The 25,554-nt window shown below is 39.1% G+C and overlaps 1 protein-coding gene and 1 long non-coding RNA gene across 5 annotated transcripts; one reads left to right on the forward strand and one right to left on the reverse strand.

The window, feature by feature from the left end:
• Positions 1 to 559: 559 nt before the first annotated feature.
• Positions 560 to 24,502, reverse strand: erlin2 (ER lipid raft associated 2). 4 transcript variants are annotated; one of them, XM_058071037.2, is made up of 14 exons: positions 24,391 to 24,502; positions 22,354 to 22,485; positions 22,143 to 22,250; positions 21,089 to 21,170; positions 20,814 to 20,860; positions 19,369 to 19,430; positions 19,181 to 19,306; positions 17,855 to 17,928; positions 14,490 to 14,548; positions 11,074 to 11,165; positions 10,898 to 10,987; positions 10,495 to 10,574; positions 8,472 to 8,619; positions 560 to 825 (listed from the first exon to the last, which is right to left on the reverse strand). In XM_058071037.2, the coding sequence occupies exons 3-14, from the start codon at positions 22,247 to 22,249 to the stop codon at positions 713 to 715; spliced, it is 1,080 nt and encodes a 359-aa protein (XP_057927020.2). In that variant the 5' UTR covers position 22,250; positions 22,354 to 22,485; positions 24,391 to 24,502; the 3' UTR covers positions 560 to 712. The 4 variants fall into 4 exon arrangements, with proteins under 4 accessions (XP_057927020.2, XP_057927017.2, XP_057927015.2 ...); XM_058071034.2 differs by lacking the exon at positions 560 to 825 and having other exon boundaries at positions 8,323 to 8,619; positions 22,354 to 22,468; XM_058071032.2 differs by lacking the exon at positions 560 to 825 and having other exon boundaries at positions 8,323 to 8,619.
• On the forward strand, positions 3,648 to 4,795 carry LOC144898208 (uncharacterized). Its single transcript, XR_013627097.1, has 3 exons — positions 3,648 to 3,960; positions 4,126 to 4,238; positions 4,311 to 4,795. It is a non-coding gene; the product is annotated as an uncharacterized LOC144898208 (long non-coding RNA).
• Positions 24,503 to 25,554: the final 1,052 nt, after the last annotated feature.

Raw genomic sequence — 25,554 nt, forward strand, 5'->3', positions numbered from 1 at the left:
GTTCTCCCCGTGCATGCGTGGGTTTTCTCCGGGTACTCCGGTTTCCTCCTACATTCCAAAAACATGCTAGGTTAATTAGCGACTCCAAATTATCCATAGGTATGAATGTGAGTGTGAATGGTTGTTTGTCTATATGTGCCCTGTAATTGGCTGGCCACCAGTCCAGGGTGTACCCCGCTTCTCACCTGAAGACAGCTGGGATAGGCTCCAGCACCCCCAGCGACCCTCGTGATGATAAGCGGTAGAAAATGAATGAATGAAAGAAAAATGATTCCTTGAAGTCACGTCTGCTTAGGCAGCTACAACCAGCCTCCACCAAAATATCGTAGCAGTTCATTCTTACATAAAAGACCATATATGTTACTCAGAAAATATGCAATAAAAATATTATTTTATTATAAATATCATTCTAAAACACAAACTCCTATTTACAAGTTCAAAAAATTCCCTCTGTCTTCATTAGGAAAAACATGATCTCAATCCCCAGAGTATGAACCAAAGAGGCGGTCCCAGTGCGAGAAATAGGGGGCATAGTTGACCTTGTGCCAGATATGATGAATATGGTGTTGGGGGGCTCCCCCCAGAAGAGGCAGCAACCTGTGCAGACCCCAATTGTAGCCGCAGTGGTCCTCCACTGCCAGCCAGGTGTTAAGAAAGTGAAAGAGGGCCTCACTCATGGGGTGGCAGTCCACCAACCAGGCACTCACGAGTGCTAGTAGCAGCAGGGAGAGCAGCTCGGAGGTGCTGGCGTCTTGGGCCTGGAGGGCGAAGGATATCTGGTGATGGTGGTGCTGCTGGTGGATATTGCGGTAGAGCCAATGAACCCTGATGAGGAAGGAACAAAGCATAGTCAGCATCAGTCTAAAGCAGGGGTCTCAAACACGCGGCCGGCGGGCCAAATGTGCCCCGCAGGACACTAGTTTGAGGCCCCCACCTTGATATGAAAGTTTAATGTTAAAGCGGCCCGTGCAAGTTTGATATGGATGCTGTATGGTATCATGTACCCAGAAAAAAATATTACTTTTGATTAATGTTCATGTTAAAGGTTAAATAACTGTTAATAGTTATTCTCCCTATCCGTGTGGAAGTGGTAAGTTTTTGGCTATTTAAGTTTAAAGGAAATAACTTGAAGGCTACCGTTTAGGTCGCTAGCTCTCTAGTTTGCGAGTTAGCATGTGTCTCAAGACCCTGCAGTTGCGCAATATGTTGTAAATAAAAAGAGTATAAATGTGACTATAGTCGTGTTTTGTCATGTCTACAGGGCTCTAATAATGCTTTGTTCATTTTAATCTGAAAATAATAATTTGTCTACCCACCAACTATATGTGGTTTCTTAAGTTTTTATTATTTGCCCTTTTATTGTAATTATTATATTTATTTATTTATTACTGATTGATTTTCTTTATTCCTGATTTGTTTATTTATTTTTCATCTTATTTTGTGTAGAAAAATAAAAAGTAAGATATTTGAGAACAGTGGAATGTTTTATCAGAGCTTTTATTGTAGAAAATTGGAACCAAAGCGAAGTTTGTTGAATTTTTTTGTTTTTAATAAATGCATTTTTTTTGGAAAACCTGATTGGGGCAGATAATATTGTTGATCTAAATGCGCTTACATGCTAAACAGATTTGCTCTGTGTCAGGAAAGGTGTAAGCTACAACTTCCCTGTACTATTAAATTGTATTTATTAATATTTATTAATATTTTATTAATAATATTAATAATAATATATTATATTATGTTATATATATATAATATATATTTATATATTATATGTATATTTATAATATATTATATAACATATATATATTATATATATAATATATAATATATTATATCTATTATATAATATATTAATATCAATAATAATATCACTTATATAATAATAATTATATATATAATTACAATATCACTGTTTGACATCATTAATACTGTAATAATAGCATACCAATAGCATAAAGACATCAAGGATAAGATGGTAGATTGTGTAAGGAAGCACCCAATGGAGGTGTGTACTTCTGCTGGTGTGCATATTCATATATGCGAATGCGTGTGTGTGAATGTGTAATTGTCACTGAGAACGACAAAAGGAACAGTGTTTCTAAATTATTTTCCGTTACGCTACATTTCCAACTTTCGGGAGACTTCCGTCTCTTCATCCCTGTTAAATATTTTTTTCCATTTTGTCTCTTGAGGGTTTCTTCACTGCATTTCATATATCCTGGTCTGGGTCAGCATGCTGGGTGCATAAAAACACTACACATAGAGCTAATACTACACTGACAATGACAGCACCACTGCCATCTACTGTACTGGATTTGCAATTACACTTCATCCTCATAGGCAAAAAAACCCCAATGATACCCAGGGTATTTCCTGGTGTGAGTCAATGTGTACTGGTAAACACAGTAAGGCCGTATTACACACTGCAAAGACAATGAGTTGACAATGTCTTGAAAGAATAATTGAACCTTGAAAAAAAAAATAATTGAATTGCAATCTTAATATAATTTTTTGGTATTCCTTTTGTGTTGTTTGGGCTCTGTACTGTTCTCTCTGTTTGTGTTCCACAGAGTCGAATTTCCCTGATGTGGGCGGAGCACAGCTGCATCCCATCTACAACTGTACCCCCCCCACCCCCCACCCCCCACACGGTTAATTGGTTCCAGACCTGACCGCAGTAAGTATCATTCAATATAAATAAATGTAATATTTGCATATTTAAGAGTATTAAAAATGCTGTTTTTTTTACCTATTTACCATTAGCCCTGTACACATGAAAATGACACCCCCTGTACCCCCCCAACCTTTACACTATTACAAGAGATGGTTGCCACTCATAGCGAGCTACAGAACTAATTAATTAGCCTTATTTAATTGTTCTAAACTTAGTGTTTCAAACTGAGTGGGGAAAAGAAATAAGCCAAAACTACCACTTCCACATGGAATGGGAGAACTTTTTTCCCACTTTATTTTGTCAGACATGCCATGGCTGACTCTATGCACTGTTAAGATAATGTAATCTAAGGTCATGTCTCATCAATGCAAAATGACTTATACTTCAATGTATGTTTTTTTTAACTAATAGGCCATAATAGTCAACCACAAAACAGCAACAATTTATGAATTAAAAAGTGAAAACCCAAGTTTAAACTGCGATGTAGCGATGTATACAATGTCATTGACATGGAGAGATAGATAAAATAAGTTACTTTTTTTTTTTAACATTATTTACATTATTAGCAGCATAGACAATTCAAGTCACGAGCTCAGTCCTCGGCCTTAATCTCGCGACACATCTCTCGCGATACAAGCACAATACAAAGCTACCCACCTATTGTTTTTTTCTGTGCCTTATCCTCACGAGGTTCGCGGGAGCCTCAGTTGACTTCCGGTAACCGGCAGGGAACTACAAAGCTTATTAAAATCGTAATTTATGGTATATTTGAAGGGTTTTTAAAATAAAGTAGCACAATAACTACTTTCCTTGGTAAGTGTATTTGTGTAGCAATTCCCCCAATACTGGTAATATGTAATAATATGTCGTTAATAATATAATGTCATTTACAAAATGCTAACTGCTACAATGGTGCACGAGCCAGCACGGTCATCCTTTGATGTTTTGTACTCACCTGTGCATACATAAATGCCATAGGAAAAAGAAGGTGTCAAAAAGCAGAAAACAGGCAAAAACCTCCAAAAAAAGCTGCCAACAAGACGGAGCGTGATAAGGGAGAACCGGGGGGTTCCGTAGCGTCTGAAGGAGCGCCGTGACGGGCAGCACGGCGGTCAGGTAGCGGACCACTATCCTCCACAGACACTCCAGCCATTGGCAGACGGGCGACGGCGGCTGCGCGGAGATCCTCCACGAGCGGATGCGCTGACTGACGCCGGCCAGGACATCCAGCATCAGGAAGGGTGTGCAGAACATGACGTGCAACATGAAGGCGCTGCAAGCAGGTAGGTAAGGAGAGAGCAGGACATCTTTGTGTTCGCTCCTCACGTAGTCCCACAGATTTTGGAGAATCGGGTCTCCACTTTGCGAGGAAGACGCGTTCATCTCTTACAATTCCTTCTTCAGTGTGAATTCCCCGGTGAATGCCTTCAGAACACTTTCGTTTTCAGGTGACGTGTTTGCTTATAAAGTTCTTGGCAGAAGAGTGATGCTGCTGCATGTTGCGCCATCATATTGTTCAGCCCACGCAGCACTTGGAGGAGGAGGGGCATCACACCAAAGGGTACGTTTTGTACACTTCAGAAAAGTTCCACAAAAGTCACTCATAGCCTTTTTATGTAATACTTAAAACCAGGTGTGCCGTGGAGGTGTGGGAATAGAACTCCAAGGCGCCTGCCTGACGGAACAAACTACGGAACTTCATCCCTAAATGACCACTCACATAGACAGACTTGTACAATCTAATGGCAGCCATTCCAGAATGTATCCAATAAATGCAAACATACATACAAAAGTGGTACAATGGTACCATAAAAACCTTTACAGACCTCCCATACTGCACGTCTTGGTTGGCCAACAGCACAAGTGAGATCTTCTGTCTTCCACAAGACTTGTTGTGAACTATACAAGCCCGTAAAATGTCTCTCGTAAAAGTGTGTGGGTGTATCAGAGCACATTTTTAAATTCATCGTGCGACACCGAATAGCCAACCATGAATTAAAGCATAAATAGAACACATGTCCAAACATTTTCCATCGAGGACCTTTGCTACATTTTGTTGCAAGGGGCATTTCCCAAGTGACGTCAACGTAGTCTAAAGTCCCAAGAACACAAACATGAGAGAATAATTTGAGCAAAATTTTCAGGGTGGAAGAAACATCTGGAGATGAAATCAAGAACTTCCAGAACATGGAATTAAGCCATATTAGAACCACCGGTGATGGAAGTACTGCGTATGTCTGCGGTATGTTTTTGCAGAAACCACAAAATCCCCAAAAATACAGCGGAATAGGTGCAGATTCTGGAAGAACTAGAACGCTTTCCGTCCTGGTTATTGTGTGTAGTTGCTCTATAGGAGACCAAAGTCAATACAAAGGGCCGAAAAATGAGCATAGTAGGTTCCCTTTAACACACCTCATAGGCACCTGGTCTGCCAGAGAATAAGAAGATGTAGCTGGAGGGATCAGTGTTGAATACGTCACTGTCAATCTGGAAGCCACATCACATGGAGGGATGCCGTATTATAACCACCGGTGATGGAAGTACTGCGTATGTTTTTGCGGCAACCACAAAATAAAAAAAAATACAGCGGAATAGGTGCAGATTCTGGAAGAACTAGAACGCTTTCTGTGCTGGTTATTGTGTGTAGTTGCTCTATAGGAGACCAAAGTCAATACAAAGGGCTGAAAAAGGAGCATAGTAGGTCCCATTTAACACACCTCATGGGCACCTGGTCTGCCAGAGAATAAGAAGATGTAGCTGGAGGGATCAGTGTTTAATACGTCACCGTCAACCTGAAAGCCACATCACATGGAGGGATGCCGTATTAGAACCACCGGTGATGGAAGTACTGCGTATGTCTGCGGTATGTTTTTGCGGCAACCACAAAATAAAAAAAAATACAGCGGAATAGGTGCAGATTCTGGAAGAACTAGAACGCTTTCTCCCAGAGGCCTTTGGTATCCTCAAGATGTTTTCTGGCATAATTGATATAAGCCTTAATGTCCTTTTTCTTGAGTAGTGGTTTTCGTTTGGAACTCCGCCATGTAGGAAATTCTTATCATGAGGTCATGAACACTGACCTTTACTGAGACAAGGGAGGCCTGCAGTTTTTTGGATGTTGTTGTGGGACCTTTTGTGACCTTTTGGATGAGTCGTCGCTGCGGTTTTGGGGTAATTTGATTTAATCCTGGGAAGGGAAGGTTCCCCACTGTTCCATGTTTTCGCTATTTGTGGGTAATGACTCTTACTGTGGTTCTCTGGAGTCTTTAGAAATGGCCTTATAACTGTTTCCAATTAATCTCAGTGATATTATGTTTTAATGGGGCAGCAATCCTTTTTCCACAAAGGGTAAATGTAGGTGTGGAACTGTTTTCTTCCTTAATAATAACAAGTTTCATTCAAAACTGGATTTTGTCTTCACTTGTGTGGTTATTGGCTAATATTTAAATGTGATTATGTGAAACATTTAAGTGTGACAAACATGCAAAAGAGGAAATCTTGGAAGGGACTGACACTTTTTCACACCAGTATACATATCATAAGACTCGGAGGAGCTATATTGGACCTTAAATTAGAAACATTCGTTCATCAAGTTGCTTGTTCCTGTAAGATCACATGCCAACAATTTATTAGACCCATGCTTCCCACTGGGCTGCTTTCAGGACAATTTGACCAGCAAAATTATTTTAATATGTTCCAGTCATTCTCGAACACTCATTCTCGACTCTGTAAGGACACTAATGATGTAATATCATGCAATTCATCTACGACAACACAGCACCCTTGAAGGTTCAGATTTTTGGACATGTATGACACCCCCATAAGCAGTGAAGTCTGTCAACAATGACTCCTAAGCAATGTTCTAAGCAGAGTTCTGGTCGGATTTCGGTAAGTGAGGTACTCTGACCATTCTAGATATTCGTTTTCAAAAAAAGTGACGTGATAAATCTATCCGATTCTTCTGGTTTTACTGGGGAATTTTGGAGTTAACATAAATTAACGGCAAACATTCATTAACTGAACTGGATGATCACAGAAGCCTTTCCTTGGTGAAGGAAAACCCCTTCATAACGTCAAGCTTAAATTTCAACTTAACTTCCAACTTTAACTATTAATTAAAAACAGAATGGTGTGGTCAAGTGGCAACATAACTATTTTGGATTTATGTTAGGGTACACGTGCAAATAGCTGACAGTTCTGTAAGTTCATGGCACGATACTTTAGCTGGGTGCCAACTGTAATTTTGCTAAAACATTAACACTGCAATGACAATAACAGTCTATTCTGTTCTATTCTATTACGCATAAGTCTCCACCATGCCTTTACCAGCATTGTTCATTCAACCATTTTCTCCGACATTTAAAAAAAAACAAGCAACTGTAGCCTACATTTATAAGAACTGATTAGTTTGTTTTTTTTGGGTGACATGGACAGTTCAAAAAATCCACATTACACTGACTGAAAGCATTTGGACAAACATGTATGACGAGGGAATGGAACAGCTCTGGACCCAAAGAATACCACGTCATGGTGGAAACATGTCTGACATTGGTGTGTTTAACTGCTCATGGAACAGTCTTACTTTATTGATGAGGTAACTGTAACACAACGAATGAGGAGGTGTATCGGCTGATGCCAAATGCTACATTCACAGTGCAGATTGATTACTCATTCTAAACATACATCGAAATCAACTAGCATCCGCATCCCAACTGCAATTCATTACGTCTTTTAGCCATTAATTTGTCACACGATTCTTTAAGCCAAAGGGCGTGTGGGAAAAGTTGCGGTTCATAGTCCAGAATTTTAAGTAAATATCCTCTGATTTCAGTTTTTCAATGCAAGTATTATTCATTTCTTGAGTGATCCATGAAAGCAGACTTATTATTGTCTTTATGTTTCAGGTCAAACGAAATATTCACACAATAAGCTTCAGATTAATTGATTAAGCCGTAGTTGAACGTAACCTGTTCATTTCAATAGAGAGATTGTTGATCGTCCAATTCCATGTCATCATTCCAATGTGTGGGCAAAAACTACATTTTTATAAATCGACACAAAAACATCACAATCCCGAACATTTTTTAAAACTTCAGATTTAAATTTCCAGGAGTCTCCCCCAGAATCTCGAAGCTTTTACACGTAAAACATCATCTGTCATTCTATCATAAAATGAAAAAGGCAAAACAAGAGAGAACGGAACGTTTGTTGTGAAGGAACTTATTTAGCAGTACAGGTTTCAACCTGAAGAAATCATTAAGGACTCCAAATATTACATTACTGGAATGGAATTTGAGACAACGACTAACGTGGCATTTAAAGGGCCATATGACGTGACAAAAAAATGTTGATGTAAACATAAAAATGACTTTTTGTCCTTCAAGCGCTAATCCCTATTTGCATCCTGTCAAACATATTGCAGGCGTTCACATTTGGTTGTGCTTAATGCAGTCTCACGCTAGCTGTGTTCATCGTGGCAAAATGAAATACTGGTACACCTAATGCGTATGAATATTTATAAACATCAGGTGTCCAACCCCCCTTGACCTCAGACCCATGATGCCATGCAACATTTTCTTCTTCCACCAATCTAAATGGAGAGCCATCCCAGAAAGGTTTCCATTCTGATGTTTGTTAACAGGTTTCTAGCAGTGATTCTGAGATTCTTATGAAAATAGGGTCTCCGGTCAGGAGAGCGACCTGCCACAGTTTGACTCACTTGGCCTCCAACATTTAGTCCGTGTGTGGTCCTCCCAGTACCTTCTTTTCTAATCCACATCCAAGATCTGCTCGCCCATAAGGTCCATGGCGGCAGAGGCCTTTAGAGAAGTGCCGGCTGAGTCCATGAACATCTGGGGGATGTCGTTTCCGAAATAGATTTTGCTGTTGGCAGCAATGGCCTTGTACTTCATCAGCTGCAGGTATTCTGGAGTTAATTTCATCTGTGAAGAGTGGAAACAGAATCACAATGCTTCACACATTACACACTTGTTGGTTTTAGTCCTCTTGTGTGGTTCGTTTCATCAGGTGTGAACCTTTTCGGGCGCATCGACCAAATTTAAGATTCTTTAAGTTTGTTGGTTCCAAACAAACTTTGGCCAGTTTGATTTGTGGTCAGATAGCAATCAAACCTTAATCCGTTTTACTGGACATGTCTTCGGTTTAAAGTCCATTTGGATGTTTGCTAGTGTAATGTAGCATAACAGATAAATGGCTAGATTAGAGCAGTTTCAATCGCAAGTACTAGCCAAACTTTCAGAATTTCATAATCATGTTTGTTTTGGAGATGGAGTGGGTAACAAATGACTTAATTTACAGTACTGCATTACATGGACTATAAGAGGGGTCTCAAACCCAGTCTTTTGTGGCCCCTTACTAGACATACAAGTTCATACAAGAGTGCGTCCCCCAAAGCCTTGGCGAGTTCATAGGCACTTGCTCAGGCAAGCAATAACCAACAATGAACAATGAACAGGGGGTCAACTAGGCAGAACATGGCTTACAATTACAGGGCTAACATTTGATGATCTGAGACATTTCAATGTGACAAAACGTGAAAAAAATAAGAAATCAGGAAGGGGACAAACACATTCACATCACTAGCCACGTTTACATGAGGAGTTTTTCTCTTTCCGAATGGAATCTTTCCGAAAACTATGGTATACATGGAAAGGAATATTCCAATTTCTTGTCTCCATGCGCCGCTATAATCAACCAGAATAGTCAATGGAGCATGCGCAGTAAAGCGTAAACACCAACATCACGTGATACCGACTTTCATATATTCATTCGGATTGGTACTTTTCTTTTGGAATGAGGTGTATACAAAGGTTACATTCTTTCCGTTTGAGCAAATAACCCGAATGCAATTGGAATATTTGGGTCCATGTATACGTGGCTAATGTGTACACAAGGATTTTGGGCTCCAAAAGGTTGGTGACCACTGATTTATAGAAAAACGAGTGTTTTCCAGAATGTTCTCCAGCATCCTCAAAAAAAACAGTAAATAAGGGCAAGAAATATATATCCTGAAAGGCAAACAATACAAACTTTGCACCAACAAGCAAATATTGAAATTGACCTGAGTAATTGTAATCCGCTCATTCCAATCCACATTCACTCCCTAGCATATAAATGCACAGATTTTATTTCTCTGTTTTAAACTGTAAATATATATTCATTCATTTTCTACCGCTTTTTCCTCATGAGGGTCGCGGGGGTGCTGGAGCCTATCTCAGCTGTCTTTGGGCGAGAGGCGGGGTACACCAATAACAGGGCACATATAGACAAACAACCATTCACACTCACATTCATACCTATGGACAATTTGGAGTCGCCAATTAACCTAGCATGTTTTTGGAATGTGGGAGGAAACCGGAGTACCCGGAGAAAACCCACGCATGCACAGGGAGAACATGAAAACTCCACACAGAGATGCCCGAGGGTGGAATTGAACCCTGGTCTCCTAGCTGTGAGGTCTGCGCACTAGTAAATATATATATATATATTAAATACTAACTTAAATAGACAATGGTTTGATGGCGCCATCTCCAGCGCAGGGCGTGGTCTGACATGTCAATTCAATATTTTCTCGCAGGAAGATGCTTTGACAAGATGTGATGTGAGTAATGCATGCCTGTAATTGTTTCTTAATGACTAAAACTGATTTCAAAATGCATTAAGCCACTCACAATGTATTGCCCACAAATAGCGGGGAGGAGTGGGGGGGGGGGGGGGGGGGATATAGACAACATACTATGGCTTTAAAACTGTCAGAAAGGTTCCAGGACTGTTGACAATTTCGTTTTTTTTCTTACCTTGTTGGCCTCTGCGGCTCTCTGTGCAGTGTAGAACTCGGCATCTGCTTTGGCCTTTTGCCGTGCCAGGAAAGCACCGTCTGTGGATCATTGGAGATACCGACTTTGCTGATTGTATTAATAAACGGATCATAATTGATCATAATTTCTTGACTCGGTTTAGTTGTAGCAAGGAGATTGCATCTTCTAAACTATCACACACTTGTCATGTTTAACAAAAAAAAAAAAAGTGGCGCTGATGAAAGTCATGATAGTACGCTGCATTTGCGCCCCCGCAAATATGGAAGACATTAGACATTACACACGTACACGTCCTGCTGGGACATGCCAAATATGCTCCGTTGTGGAAAAAAAATGATTGACTGTATCGCAATCTAAATCTCTTCCCCTCCAGAATACAAACCCTCAATTTCAGAGATCTTTTTTTCAGTTTCCTTCTCCATGACTTTCTGTCCAAACTTGATTTCTGCCACCTGGGCCACTTTTTCAGCCTCTGTAAAACAAATGATCCAATATCTGTGTTTTTTTTTTTTTTTATAAATGCCTCTTTTTTTTTGTAGATTCTAACATTACTCTTACCGATCACAGCTTTGATCCTTTCTGTCTCTGCTTCTTTCTCCACAACCTTCTGTGTCTGCTGGGAGATCAGCAGTTTTGTCTTCTCACTCTCCCTGTGAGGAAGAACACAACCTTGAACATTGGCGTCGCCTTGATATGGAAGTTTATATGATATGGAAGTTTAATTTGTTTAATTTCTTTAATTTGTTTGTTGATTTGCTTATTTATTTTTCCATCTTATTTTGTGTTGAAAAATAAAAAATAACATTAAACATTTATTTAATAATTTAACAATAAATACAAATTAATTTGTTCATTTGTTTCATTTGTTTTTTGATTTGCTTATTTATTTTTCCATCTTATTTTGTGTCAAAAAATAAAAATTAACATTAAACATTATTTAATAATTTAATAATAAATTAATTCATCATAATTTATAATAATTTAATGTTTTATCAGAGCTTTTCCAAAGAACCAAAGCACTGAAAAAGTGGAGGGTATAGCAGAAGCATTGAAGACTATTATATTATATATATATTTATTAATATTTAATACAATTAATATTTATTAATATTTAATTTTTATTTTTTTCTGTTTATATATATATATATATATATATATATATATATATATATTTTTTTTTTTTTTTTTTTTTTTACCTGATGCGGCCCAGCCTCACCCAGACCCTAGCTCCAGTGGCCCCAAGGTAAATTGAGTTTGAGACGCCCGGTGTAAAGCTATGTCCAAACCTTTCAGCTTATGAATATGAATGACTGAATACTTACATACACACAAATATTTTAAGTATGAGAGAAGAATAATGTCACTTATTTATTTATTTTATGTCACAGACAACAAGGGGCCGCATACAAGTGCTTTTGGATGGGAGAGAGGCCCACAGCAGCACCCGTTGACAGTTAAGAGCAATATATGCCTACCAAAAAATGTCCTATCTCGAGCGGTGTCAATGTAAAAAAATTTTAAGGTCAAATAAATATAACAACAGTAGCACCACTGATCCTGCGGCTGTGTGTTTCTCCAGTCATACCTTATTATTCATTAGGCTATGCTAGTCATACCTACAAACTACTGTATGCGGTGCCTGCTTTAACAATGTGAATGCAACATTATTACCCCATTAGTACTGTAACCTCAGATCTTTAGTTTTAGCCATTCTTTCATTTTGAAAAATGACATGTCTTCTGACAGTTGACAGTGGTAATTTTACTTTGAGTTGTTTAAGACTGTTATGATCAAGCATACACACTTTAGCAGGCCTTGTAATAAGCTTTAATTACCGCCTAGGGAAGAGCGTTTATATTTTATTTGTCTGGTTATGATGGTTGATTGTTAAGCTTTTAAACTAGGTATTCCTATAAAAGTGAACCCCCCCTGTGGACTTCTGGAGTGCAGCGCAACATCTGACAGCCAGGCAGCAAAACCGTGCCTTAAATCTGAAAATCTTCCAACTTCAAACCTCAAATCCAAGTTACACTTTTTCCATCCAAAAGCGCATATGTTCAAGCATACGTATGTTCACAATCACGGATGGAAATGGGGAATGGCGTTAATGGTTAATGGCGTGCATAGGTACATGCGTTCACATACACAAACATGTAGTCTCAGTGATATGTGGGGTGCGGCTTGAATGCTTTCATCATAAAGAGGTTGGGATATACAGTCGTACGTTCGAATGCTAGTATCGTGCTCATGTCAACAAAGCACAAATGTAATTGCACAAGTGCTGGCTTTGTTCCACTCGCACAGTATAATTTGTAGGCGCATAATGTAATAATTCATTCATTCAACCGCTTATCCTCAAGAGGGTCCACAGGGGTGCTGGAGTCTATCCCAGCTGTCTTCGACTGAGAGGCGGGGTACACCCAGCACTGGTCGCCAGCCAATCACATGGCACATATAGACAAACAACCATTCACACTCACATTCATACCTATGGACAATTTGGAGTCGCCGATTAACCTAGCATGTTTTTGGAGAGAACATGCAAACTCCACACAGAGATTGCCAAGGGTGGAAGTGAACCCGAGTCTCCAAGCTGCGAGGCCTGCGCTCTAACCACTCCCACACCGTGCAGCCCAACAGTAATAATTTACAGTAATAATAGGCCGTATTCAACCACGAAACCGCTTGATTTATTATTTTTATTCATTCATTCATTTTCTACCGCTTTTCCTCACAAGAGTCGAGGGGGTGCTGGAGCCTATCCCAGCTGTCTTCGGGCAAGAGGCGGGGTACACCCTGAACTGGTGGCCAGCCAATCACAGGGCACATATAGACAAACAACCATTCACACTCACATTCATACCGATGGACAATTTGGAGTCACCAATTAAGCTAGCTAGCACACTAGCATGTTTTTGGACAGAACATGCAAACTCCACACAGAGATTGCTGAGGCTGGAACTTATCTCGAGTCTCCAAGCTGCAAGACCTGCGCTCTAACCACTCCTCCACCGTGCCGCCCAAAAGTAATAATAGACTGTATCCACGAAACCGCTTGATTTATTATTCTTATGTTTTTGAAAAACGGTGAAGCCATGAAATTGCCAGTGGCCAGTCACAATCGTCATTATGGAGAAGACATCTTGACTGTCGATGCAAATGACGTTGCTACAAACCGCACATGGACAGATAAACATCACCAACATGCATCAATGATGCAGCATGTGTCAATAACAAAAGTATGTGTTTAAAGATTATCAAGTGTTTTATGTTTTTTTTAATGTCCTCCTTGACTGTGTGAGTTGTGCAATTTTACGCTCTCTGTGTGCTCTTATTACATTCTGCTTTGGCCCCGCATGCCCGCATGAATGAAGAATAGATTTGAGAGGCAGTGATCCGTCGTGAGTGTTACGATGACTAAGCAACGCCTGCAGGCTGATACATGTGTCTGTAAAACCTGAAATGTGATCACACGTTGACATTTATCTAGCACTGTATATCTATAAGCTTAAGCATGCTTTTTATAGTTTGTGTGCGAGAGCACATGATGTCAAAGTATAATGATAATAATTATATTGATAATAACAATAATAATATTAGAATGATAATAATAACAACAGGGGAAAAAAAGACTGTGGCATGAGAATGATTATATCTTGCAAAAAGGGGTAGGCATTTATAAGATTTGGCTTCAGCCTACTCCTTTTGGGCTTGTGATGAGATAGTAAATAATGGAAAGTTATATTTTGATTGATGTAAGAAATGCACTGTAATGTTTCATACATTTGCCCAAAAAAAAGTATGATGCTCAAAAACTGACAAAAACCAGCTGTGCTTTCCGCTATTAAGACCTGGCAGTGTGAGTTACAATAACAGTAAGTCCATCCATTGGGGGTGGATGGTTACACAATACATAGTAAGAGGCCAGGGAACATTCCTTGTTGACACAAAAGAGAAAAAAAAAAAAAACTTACATGAGCTCATAATTCCTGCGGATGCTCTCTGGGATGTTGGGCTTTGTGACACGCACGGCCTGCAGAGAGACAAACCAAACACAGAAAGGACTGGTTAGTTTGTAGTCGAGGACCTCAGGTGCAAAATTCCCCCCCAAAAAACTTGGCAAGATTATGGGCTTCCCAGAAAGAGTAGCTATTGTTTCAACTGGTTTTGGTTATTTATAGGAAACTGCAGGCCAGAAGTTGAACAGTCAGCGAAGAAATGTGTGTTTATGATTGGGTTCTTTATTAAAACTTCCTAAAAAAAACAGTCTTGTACTGATGGCTAATCCTGTGGGGATGCTGGGTTTTTGTTTTTTTTTGCAGAGGTTGCAAAAGCTAACTATAAAAAGCCTCCTGGTCTTTCTGTGACACTGTGTATACAATGTTGACATGAAACTCAAGAGGGGTTCAGCTGTTGGTTACTTTAGCCCCCCATACGATTTTTTTCAACTGTTAAACTTTGTGGGAACAGTTTATGGAAGGTCCCTTTCTGTGCAAGGGTGAACAACAGTGAACAAGGGTTCATAAAGGCATAACAGCTCTCACTTGAGCCCCCGTCAAACACCCTTTGGGATAAACCACAACAAAGATTATGAGCTATGCCCTCTCAACCAACGGTGACCTTTGACTTTACAAATGTTCTTCTAGGTGAATGGACTAAATTCCCAAAGCTTGGGGTAGTGAAGGTAGCAAATTCTAGCTTCGACTGTTTTGGTTTCACATTAATATTATGCTGCTCTATTTTATGTTGTTATTTTGCTCCAAAACAACGAGCCACAGGCTGCAAACGGTCCCTTGACCGGACTTTGGACACCCCTGCTTTTGCAGCAACTTTGCGTTTTGATTTGTTTCCTAAGAAATATGCAACCTATTCGTTCAGGAAAATATGGTTTTTTATTGCACCTATAAAATATTTTGTGTCCATTATTCAATTGTATTCAAACAGTAATATTAGTTATAATTAAAGATGCACAATGTTATTTTCAAGACTGATACAGATAACTGATAACATTTCATATCTATTATTTTTTATACTGTAGTTTGTGCACACAAGGTGGCAAGAACGAATTAAAGAAACAGTACCTGTGGAATTGTCCTACCCAAATACTGTATCAAGACATCACAACTATTAAAGGGGACCTATTGTGTTTTTTCCACTTTTTCTGACCTATAAATGTAGTCAGAATGTTGTTTTCAAGTGTTAAATGATGCCAAAGTTTCAGATAATGATGTTTGCACATTTGGAAATGAGCTCTGAAAGAAGTTTGGGATGGCTCAAAACGCTCGGTTTCAAAAGGCGTGGTAAAAATGTTCTTTTGTGATGTCACAGAGGGGCGGACATCCTTATATGGTTCATAAATTAAAACAGACCGTTTTGACAGGAAGCACAATCCTAGATGTAAAACATTTTCTTTGCTAGTTAATGTGTATAGCTGCTTTGTAGGAGACCACAACTCAATACAAAGGGTCGAAAAATTAGCATAGGTCCCCTTTAACAAAACATGTGGACATAATCTTAGCTTGTTAGCTTCGTTTGTTGCGAGTGAACGAGTTAACTAATAGATGGCAATTGAATGAACAATTGATGATAAGCCCTATGAAGGAGCTGTATATAAACAAGAAATAATGTTCTAAAGCCGACCAATCACAGTCAGTTTGAGGATGTTTTTGGGAGGTACGAAAAATGTGTACACATTGGCAGGTCGGCAATCAGAAGGCAGAAATTCAGGTGAAGTGGAACGATAGAAAGATTGAGTAATGAAGTAGCATGGCACTCTTGTACTTTCCGCAGCCTCTGGAGTCACATTAATTCAAAAGTGACGTTCCGTTTGAGTCATCTTTAACAAGGAACAAGTTCTAGCAGATACCAGTGTCTGACTCCCTCGGTGGTTGATTATGCAAGGCTGCTATATACACTACCGCTCAAAAGTTTGGGATCACTTGCAAATTTCTTTGTTTTCCTAAGAAAAACATTTTCATGCATTTCACAAACAATTAATCAGATGATTTTCAAAGAACGATCTACATTTTAGCATAGAGGCCTACTAACAACAACTGTCAGTCCTCTGCATCAATCTCCTGGTATGGCTGCTAATCCAAATTCATCATTTTATAAGCCTAATAGATTATTAGAAAACCCATCTAAAAAAAATCTCCTACCGTGCTGTTAACTACTCTCTTCAGAGATCAGCACAAACTGGGTCTAACAAGGACATAAAAAGGAGTGGGAAGCCCCAGCAAGACAAATATCTAAGAGTGTGTAGCTTAAGACAAAAGCCACGTTTACATGGACCCAAATATTCCAATTGCATTCGGGTTATTTGCTCAAACGGAAAGAATGTAACCTTTGTATACACCTCATTCCCAAAGAAAAGTGCCAATCCGAATGAATATATAATGGGATTCCCAGAATTGGAATATTCCTTTCCCCAATCCGATTGAGGTATCTTGTACCCGCTCAATCGGAAAGTTGTCAGACTGCGTTCTTCTTCTTCTTCTGTTGTTTATTGGCGGTTGGCAAGCAGCTTTGGTGTGCATTAGCGCTATCTGTGGAACAGAATCTAAACCCTTCTATACGCCATTCACAAGTCCACTTTTATTCAAAAAGAAAATACATATCTATATAAAACATGTGCCGAGCTTAATTATAAAATATTAGCAAGATTGAACTTTATCTTTTCCTGTTCCAGGGTGCGTTCTTTCAGCGAATGCTGAGATATGACGTAACACGCAGCTCCAGACGTTCTTCCGTTTAAAAAAAATGGAGGCGAGCAATCGGCACTGGACTGCTAAGGAAAGTTTGTTTTTGATTCAAACTAAATTTCAAGACTGGACGAAGGAAAAACTGGCAATACGGAGTTATTCCAACAAGTGAAAGAAAAACTCCAGGAAGTCGGTATCACGTGATGTTGGTGTTTACGCTTTACTGCGCATGCCCCATTGACTATTCTGGTTCCAAGTGATCCCAAACTTTTGAGCGGTAGTGTATCTTACAGTACAATGCTTACAGCTCTGAAAAATACCGATACATGAAAAATGTTAACCCCCCCCCTCAACAGTTTGATCTTTATTGCAATATTTACATGTCTTTCTATGACTCTTCCAGTATATCTGTTGCAACCTGCTGATGACACACAGTCACTCCAGGCTCCTGTTTGAAGCCTGGCAATGATGAGGTACTGTTGATCAATTGATAGGTGTGGACTTAGTCTCATGATTAATGGATTTATAGTGGTTTTCTTGGGGGGGAATTGAGGAAACTGACATATTGACAAAACACATTAGTGGAATTGATTGTTGGCATGTCAAACAAATATAGTGCATCAAAGTTTTCACAGTACCTGTATGATAAGACCAGGAGCCATGCTTGTTAGATCTTCTTGCAATGTCAGTTTCAGGTTTTCATCAATTTGGTCTGTGGAGAAGAAAGTGGGTGTGCCCTTAAGAATACAATCTTGTCAGACTGACAGGTATCACACACCAGCGACAACATACACTATGTGGTCACGAGTGTTCCTCTGGGTTCCTATTTCACTTTCTGTTTCCTTGGCTTCTCCTCTCCTTAAATGTGCTCTTATATGGCCTCTTTTCACCCTGTCCTGGTGTCGCAATACAGCTCTTCTCCAAAGCAAGAATTCTCATGACACTTTAATCTTGTGACACCCCGAATACTGCATATATATTTTAAAATTCATCCTTTTCAGTACAGGCCATTTTAGACAATTTTTACAGAATATTTTGTTCTATGTCTATATAAATAAGAAACCCACCAAAAGAAAGGTTAGACTCATCTTTCATCAGAAAAAAATAATTTTTTTCTACCTTTTTCCATTATTTAGTAATCAGCAGCAGAACATAGGTAGGTTTCAGGAAACTTCAGTTCCCAACAAAAAAAAAGTAGAACGACCGCTTTTTTGTGAAAATACACATTTCAAGCATAATTATCACTTTGACACAATTGTTTTGCTTCTGTGACAGCTTAAATATCTAAACAACATTACCACAACATAAACAATATAAAAATTGTTTTGCAAATGTTTACACCATGAACTATTTAGTTGTCACATTTGGAAGTAAACTGTGCATGTGCACGTGCACATACGTACATATGCATGCGGAAAAAGATTCCCTACAATGCATAACCTTCTGCACGCTACGCTCCTCCATGCTCTTACACGTTCTTGCTGCTGAGTGAGTAAATAGAGCAGAAAAAAACAACAAGTTTTCCTCAAGCAGATTGGATGTTTCAACGTTTTATCACAAGTCATCATCTCCCAAGGATGGCGCCCACGGCGGACTGGGCCAAAATTAATTAATTAATGAAGACATTAACTTGTGACTGTATGAGCCCCTGGATGTCCTGCATGGAAGTATGGACAGAAGTGGTAGGTTGTGTATAGCTGAAAACCAGTCGGAATAGAATGTGGCCACCATTTGCCTCAAATAATGTACATGATCCAAATCAAGTTTATATTGTTGATGAGTGTACATTAAATTTGATTCAATATGCATAATTCATAATAGAGTGAAACCGCAAAATTCAAAAATGGCGAGGAACGACCACTGACTTTTGTGAGCTAATGTAAGTTGTAGAGTGGATCCATGTTGGTAATGTAGATGTTCCACAAAAGTAGTACTTTGCTCAGTCTGTAACCTACTGTACATACCAAACAAGCCGATGTAGACCTCCTGCAGAGAGTGAACACTGCAGAACTGGTTGAGTTCGTGGTGCACCTTGTTGAATATCAAAGCTTTGTCGTAGTCTGCAGTGAAGTTCTTCACGATGTCAAACACTGCAGCGGGAAAGGAAGGCGTTATGGCGAAAACATGCACTTATAGTAAATGACTTTCTTACCTGCTGAGGGAACAAGGTAGTTGACCACCTCTATGCGATCAAAGTAGATCATCACTCCTCCACTAGAGAGAAAGAGTTTCATTATTTGCAGTCAGTGAAATCAAGCAAACTCAACTAAAAAGCAGTGGGAAAAACATCAGTCCATGGATGAATTGTATATTACAGGTGTCAAACTCAAGATCGGGGGTCAAATCCATGGACCTTATGAAACAAAGTGCTAAAAGCGATCCGAGTAAGTAAGCGAATCCATTCATTCATTTTCCATACCGCTTCTCCTCATTAGGATCGCAGGGTATGCTGGAGCCTATCCCAGCAGTCGCCAATAACGCAACGCAACGCAGCGTAACATAACATAACATAACATATAATGTAACATAACATAACATATAACATATGACATAACATAACATATGACATAACATAACATATGACATAACATAGCATAACGTAACATAACATAACATATGACATAACATATGACATAACATATAACATATGACATAACATAACATAATGTAACATAACATATAATGCAACATATAACATAACATATAGCATAACATATAACATGACATAACATATGACGTAACATAACATAGCGTAACATAATGTAACGTAACATAATGTAGCGTAACATAACGTAACATAACGTAGCGTAACATAACGTAGCGTAACATAACATAACAATAACAACCCAACATGTTTTTGGAATGTGGGAGAAAACCCACTTTGAGAACATGCAAACTCCACACAGCGATGCTCAAGCGGAGATTCGAACCAATGTCTTCCCAATGCCCTGACTGTGTAGCCTACACGCTAACCACCCAACCACTGTGCGTCCGGTAAGCGTATAAACTACTCCTCTGGCATTTCAATTTTAAAAGTAGAAACAATATTGTATAATGCACCAAATTCACAACATTTTTTACATTTAAATAATTAAACAGTACATGACAAAAAACGGCAGCACTTTCACTATTACACCTTGTCTGTACAAAATAACACTTTAAAAAGGCATAAGTGGTAATTTTAACTCCAACAAAGCAGGCTGGAGAATGCATCATTTGCCCATTTTACAGTACAAACACTTCAGGGTTCCACATCTCACAGATTGTGATTTTTTGTGTTGATATATAATACTGTAGCTTTTGTCCAGAAATTGCGAGAATAATGAAGGGGTGGTTGATTAACAATCACTATATCGAAACCAACAACCACACCAAAACTATAGTCGTATATCATAAAGTAGAAAATTCAAGCAGGAATGAATGGACACACAAAAAAAAGCACATTCCCCCCGCTAAAATGTAAAAAATGTCCATTTGGGTGGGAGATATTGTCCAGTTTGGCCCATAACCTAAAGTTGGCCCCTTGTGTGATTGAGTTAGAAACCCTTGCTACAGTGCAACAACATATGATACCACTAATCAAAACAGAAACCTTACCTCGTACCACACGGGACATTCTTGACCTCATCTGTCTGCAGTGTTGTCTACAAGGCAGAAATAATTCATTATTTCCAGATATTACAAATGTCAGGAGCAATTTAATAAACTTCATGACCCATGAAAAGAGAACAATACTGTATCTTACTTGGGTGGTATGATATCACTATCAGCATGTCATGGTTTCATTTGTGCATGGAATAGTTAAGGGAGCTTTTCATTTACAAAATGTATATTACTGTGATCGGGGACCCTTGGTTGTTCACTTGAATCACCTGAACAGATTTGTAGGTGGTGATGAATGGAAGCATGAGATGGAAACCAGGTCCACTAATGGTGGTCAAGAGAGCTCCGCCCCTGTTGTGCAAACAAATTGAACAAGCACATTAGAAATTGGAACAAAAAAATGACAAGAATTAAAGTATTGTAGTATTTGTCAAATGTTCTGAGATGGTCCACTTTTAGAGTTTGACCATAGTTTTGAACGCAGCACTGTGCAGCCGTGTATTGCAGCACAATACAGTAACCCTTTATTTATTGCCGTTAACTGGTTTGAAACCATGATAAATGATGTTCCGCAAAGCACAATTCCTTATTTATAACTATAAATAATACATAATATAAAATGGGGCTGCACGGCGGTCAAGTGGTTAGCGTGCAGACCTCACAGCTAGGAGACCAGGGTTCAATTCCACTCTCTGCCATCTCTGTGTGGACTTTGCATGTTCTCCCCGTGCATGCGTGGGTTTTCTCCTCCCACATTCCAAAAACATGCCTGTTGTTCATTTAAACCTGCAACAAAAGCCTGTTGTTCCAGCCATCGAGTCTGGTGACATTACTGACACTTACTGACCAATGTAGAATACTACAGATCATTACAACGTCTATGCATGTGTCACAATTATGTTGCAATTAGCCTTTTGTATGGTTTAAAATGCTTAATTCTGAAAAAAAAAATGGCATGGGGAGGCACGGCTGCATATTCAATATATCAATATCAATAATCGCTAACATTGGCGTGTGTGTTTGTGTGAGATACGCGAGGCGCGGTTTGCAATAGCAAAGTAAGAAGGAAGAAGGCAGGTTTATAATGCTTAAAGCACATTTGGTAGATTTCCCCCCCATCGTCCCAGCCTGGTCACCACAAATACAAACACTATTATTAACTAAAATGAATACTGTAATACAATTTATGTAACATTCGGCAACCTTGCAAGTTTATAAACTGGTTTATTTTATTGTTGTGAAAAGCCTATATGTTAACAGTGTTATATTTACGTTACTGAGAAATACTGAGGTAAATTTCAACTAAGCGTGCCGCACACTTACCTGTAGTAAACGCCGGTGTGGCCTTCATCGATCTTGTGCACAGAAGCCAAGAGGGCTGCTCCAGCAAGAGCGACAACGATTGAGAATATGGCACCCCACTGTGCCATCCTGGTGAACAAAATAAACGATAATAAAATAGTGACGAGCTAGTTTAAATACGATACAATGTTGACATGATCAGAAACTCTTAGGTCTCAAAATGTAATCTGACCTGCATTCAGTCAGCAGTCTATGTAGTAACACATGTATGCTGGCTTCTTGCTCGCTGGTTATCTCCTCTCAGCTCAAGCTTATCCGGGCATCAGCTGGGACTGACCTTTGTCACCCTTAAAGAGGATTGAGCCTAAAGTGTGAGAATGCGGTCATCTCTGGTCATAAAATATATTGACAGTACTCGTACAAGTGCGTAATTTGCACAGGGAATAAACCCCAATTATAATCACATCATTTCGATTTAATACAAATCTTGCATTAATATCTTGTTGATTTTCTTTATTTATATAATTTACCAGCAAAACTGTTTCATGTTTCATCATCCGGTAATGTAGTGAAGTTATTTTATTGATCAATAACGCGATAGCCTGCACAGAAGCGGAATTTCTGCTGCGGTTGGGGCGGTAATCACGATGATGACAGACGCTCCTTCAAGCGACATTACGTACCAGTCCTGCTGCTTCATGTCGTGAATTTTGACAAGCTTTGGGAAAAGCTTGAATGTTATTTTCTTAAATTCTGCTTTAACGCCACGTCTTATTTTTAATAGTATGTCGTGGTCTAATATGTTGTAACATCCTCCTAAGACCCGAAGGCATGCATTTTTATTTTCTCTTTGATATTTAGGCTAATTGGGACCTGATGAGTGTAAAAAACAAAGAATTATCTTTTTACATGATGTAGTTTCTGAGAAAAAATGATGTCCACATAGGAGGACATTTGTTTTAAATTTGAGTGAACGTTGAGTAATGTTGCCTGAACACAGCAGCATTTTTTCTGAGTGCAAAAACAAAATTCAAAGCAACAACCCCTTTACGCAAGTCATATGAAGTGCTGCTACATCAAGTTTAGCAGAATGGTAAATCGTCAAATTTTCTTAATTTTGCAAAATTCAACTTCCACGACACACATTGAAAACTTCCAAACATATTTACCTGGTCGACTTTTGGATTGGGAGGAGCCATTTGAATGTTTGGGTGGGTTGTCAGCCATCTTGAATTTTACAGGTGCTTTGTTACACTCTTCTTCCACCACTAGGTGGCAGTTTAACATCCTCATAAGTGGACGCCAGGGCCTTGTAGTCCAAAATTTAACACTGTCGTCTTGACAACCAAAAATGTGATGTCCACACATATACAAATATGCCTACTGAACTGGTGATACTTACTAATATGTGAACTCGGTTGGCCATGTTTGAGTGCTTACGTTGGCTGCCAGTACCCGGATGTTGTTGTTGTTTTTGTATTGGATCCTAACCACCCGCAATCATTGCCGTCTTGGATGGACTAACTCGGTTAGTTACGGTTGATGATATCAATTAATAAGGCGAGAACTCGAACGGTTGCTGGAAAAGTGCAGCCAACTGATAAATACTCTAATCGTCATTTCCTGTTTCCGGCAACAACAGTAATGGATTTGGGACAGCACTACTCTATCCAAATCCGCGCCCTTCAAAACCTTTTCTGTAAGGCATGTAAATAGCCAATAACAATACTACATATAGACATAGAAAACAGTATAATAAAAATTAATCTTACAAATACAATAAATACAAATAAGGCTATAATAACTCGGAAACACTCGGATTCGACTACTCAGTGTGGAAGTAAGCACACTCCACATCGGTTTACAATAAGGCTTCAGCAACATAAACTTTACATAGAATCATTACATCGAATGACTGTAATGACTTTAAACATCAGTTCCCATTTAAAGCGGTACGATTAAACGTCAACTTCATCTGCTATCAAACAAATCTGAATAACATTCAATGAGATTCACGTTTCTAAAGCGAGCTGGGATTGTGAGGTTCCAGTTGCTTACATTATAGAGGGAATGTCATTCTTTAATTTGATGTTTTGCTACAATATGAGCTATGTGACTGCCATAAAATTACAGTCAGTTTGGCTAAAGCTAGGTAGCAAACAACGTGAAACATCTGTCTTTTAAACAAGTTGAAACTAAGACCAGACCAGTACCTCTTTTTTCTGTATGCATATTAACAAATGTTGTGTTCTTGATAGAATATCCTTACCTTTTATTTCGTCCAAAACGCCTCCAAACAGAAAAGAGGTACAATGCACCTCAAATCACCTGTCTTCTTCGCAATGTCGCCACCGCAGGTTACTCAGAGTGCTATCGGCCTCTAGTGGACGAGACGTTGTACTACAGGTTGCATGCAAGTCCAACTAAAGTGTTACAGTACTCACGTTACGGATAATAAAATCTATATAGTAGCAGTGATAACAACAACTGAAATCATTGTATTTATTTACAAAAAACTTTCATTATTATTGATTTATTACACCAAGCACAGCACATTCATCATGTCCAAAAATATCGCGACTAAATAAATAAATTACAAAATTATAAATATATTCAGAAAGTATGCATATGAATAAAAACCGCGACACTAGCCACGACAATTGCTAGAAAATTGATAGATGGATGGTATTTGTTTCAACATTTTTTTTCTTAAACCACATGGCAATAAATGTGACGTTTGCCCGGCTCATTAGAAACTGCGTTACTACCTAAAAACACCAGATGTCGACAAAGACCGGACATGTACTATTTCATACTATATTTCATCTATATTGCAATGCTTAATCTTATTTAGAAAGTACATGCTTTTCTTCCACAATTCCATCTGTCTACAGTATCAGTAAATTATATTTAGATTTCTTCTGTTCAGTTTAGGTTTTGCCTCAGAATTAGATACATTTCATTTAATCTCCAATCACCTCCAAAACACAAAGGTTTCTCCACTCAAAATGACTATGGTGGTTTATTTTTAGACATTGGCCTCTTGAGAAATGTACAAGAGGAGCACAGCTAACCCCAAGGTGTGCCAATGGCAGCTGTGTGCTTTGCATTTTAAGCCAGACGGATGGGGTTGGGGGAGAGGGGGGTGGGGGCGAGAGAGGGAACTACAGAGCAAGGGAAAAGAAGTTTGTCAGAGTTCATTAAGTATCAAGGGAACATCGCTGGAACTGGCAGAGTAAGGCGCGCTGGGGCCCTGGTGCCATTAATCACGACTGACATGAAACTAGGGGCTGAGGGAGGAGGCGGAGGGAAGCAGGGAAGGAGGGATGGAGGGAGGAAAGGAGGGAGGACAGCTCTGCCAGAGACTCTGGTAGTGATTATATAGTGTGCAAGGCTATAAAGTTCAGGAACGTTTGCAAAGATGACGCTCGTG

Source organism: Doryrhamphus excisus, linkage group LG3 (assembly GCF_037039965.1).
Source record: "Doryrhamphus excisus strain RoL-2023G ecotype Guam linkage group LG3, RoL_Dexc_Guam_v1.1, whole genome shotgun sequence".
Taxonomy (NCBI): Eukaryota; Metazoa; Chordata; class Actinopteri; order Syngnathiformes; family Syngnathidae; genus Doryrhamphus; species Doryrhamphus excisus.

Coding starts and splice junctions, on each gene's coding strand:
- erlin2 (XM_058071037.2), bottom strand. CDS start 22,249: ATGGCACAGTGGGGTGCCATATTCTCAATCGTTGTCGCTCTTGCTGGA. Junction 20,861..21,088: donor CCACCTACAAATCTGTTCAG/GTGATTCAAGTG, acceptor TCTGCCTTGTAG/ACAACACTGCAGACAGATGA. Junction 8,620..10,494: donor GAGCCGCAGAGGCCAACAAG/GTAAGAAAAAAA, acceptor CACTCTTCACAG/ATGAAATTAACTCCAGAATA.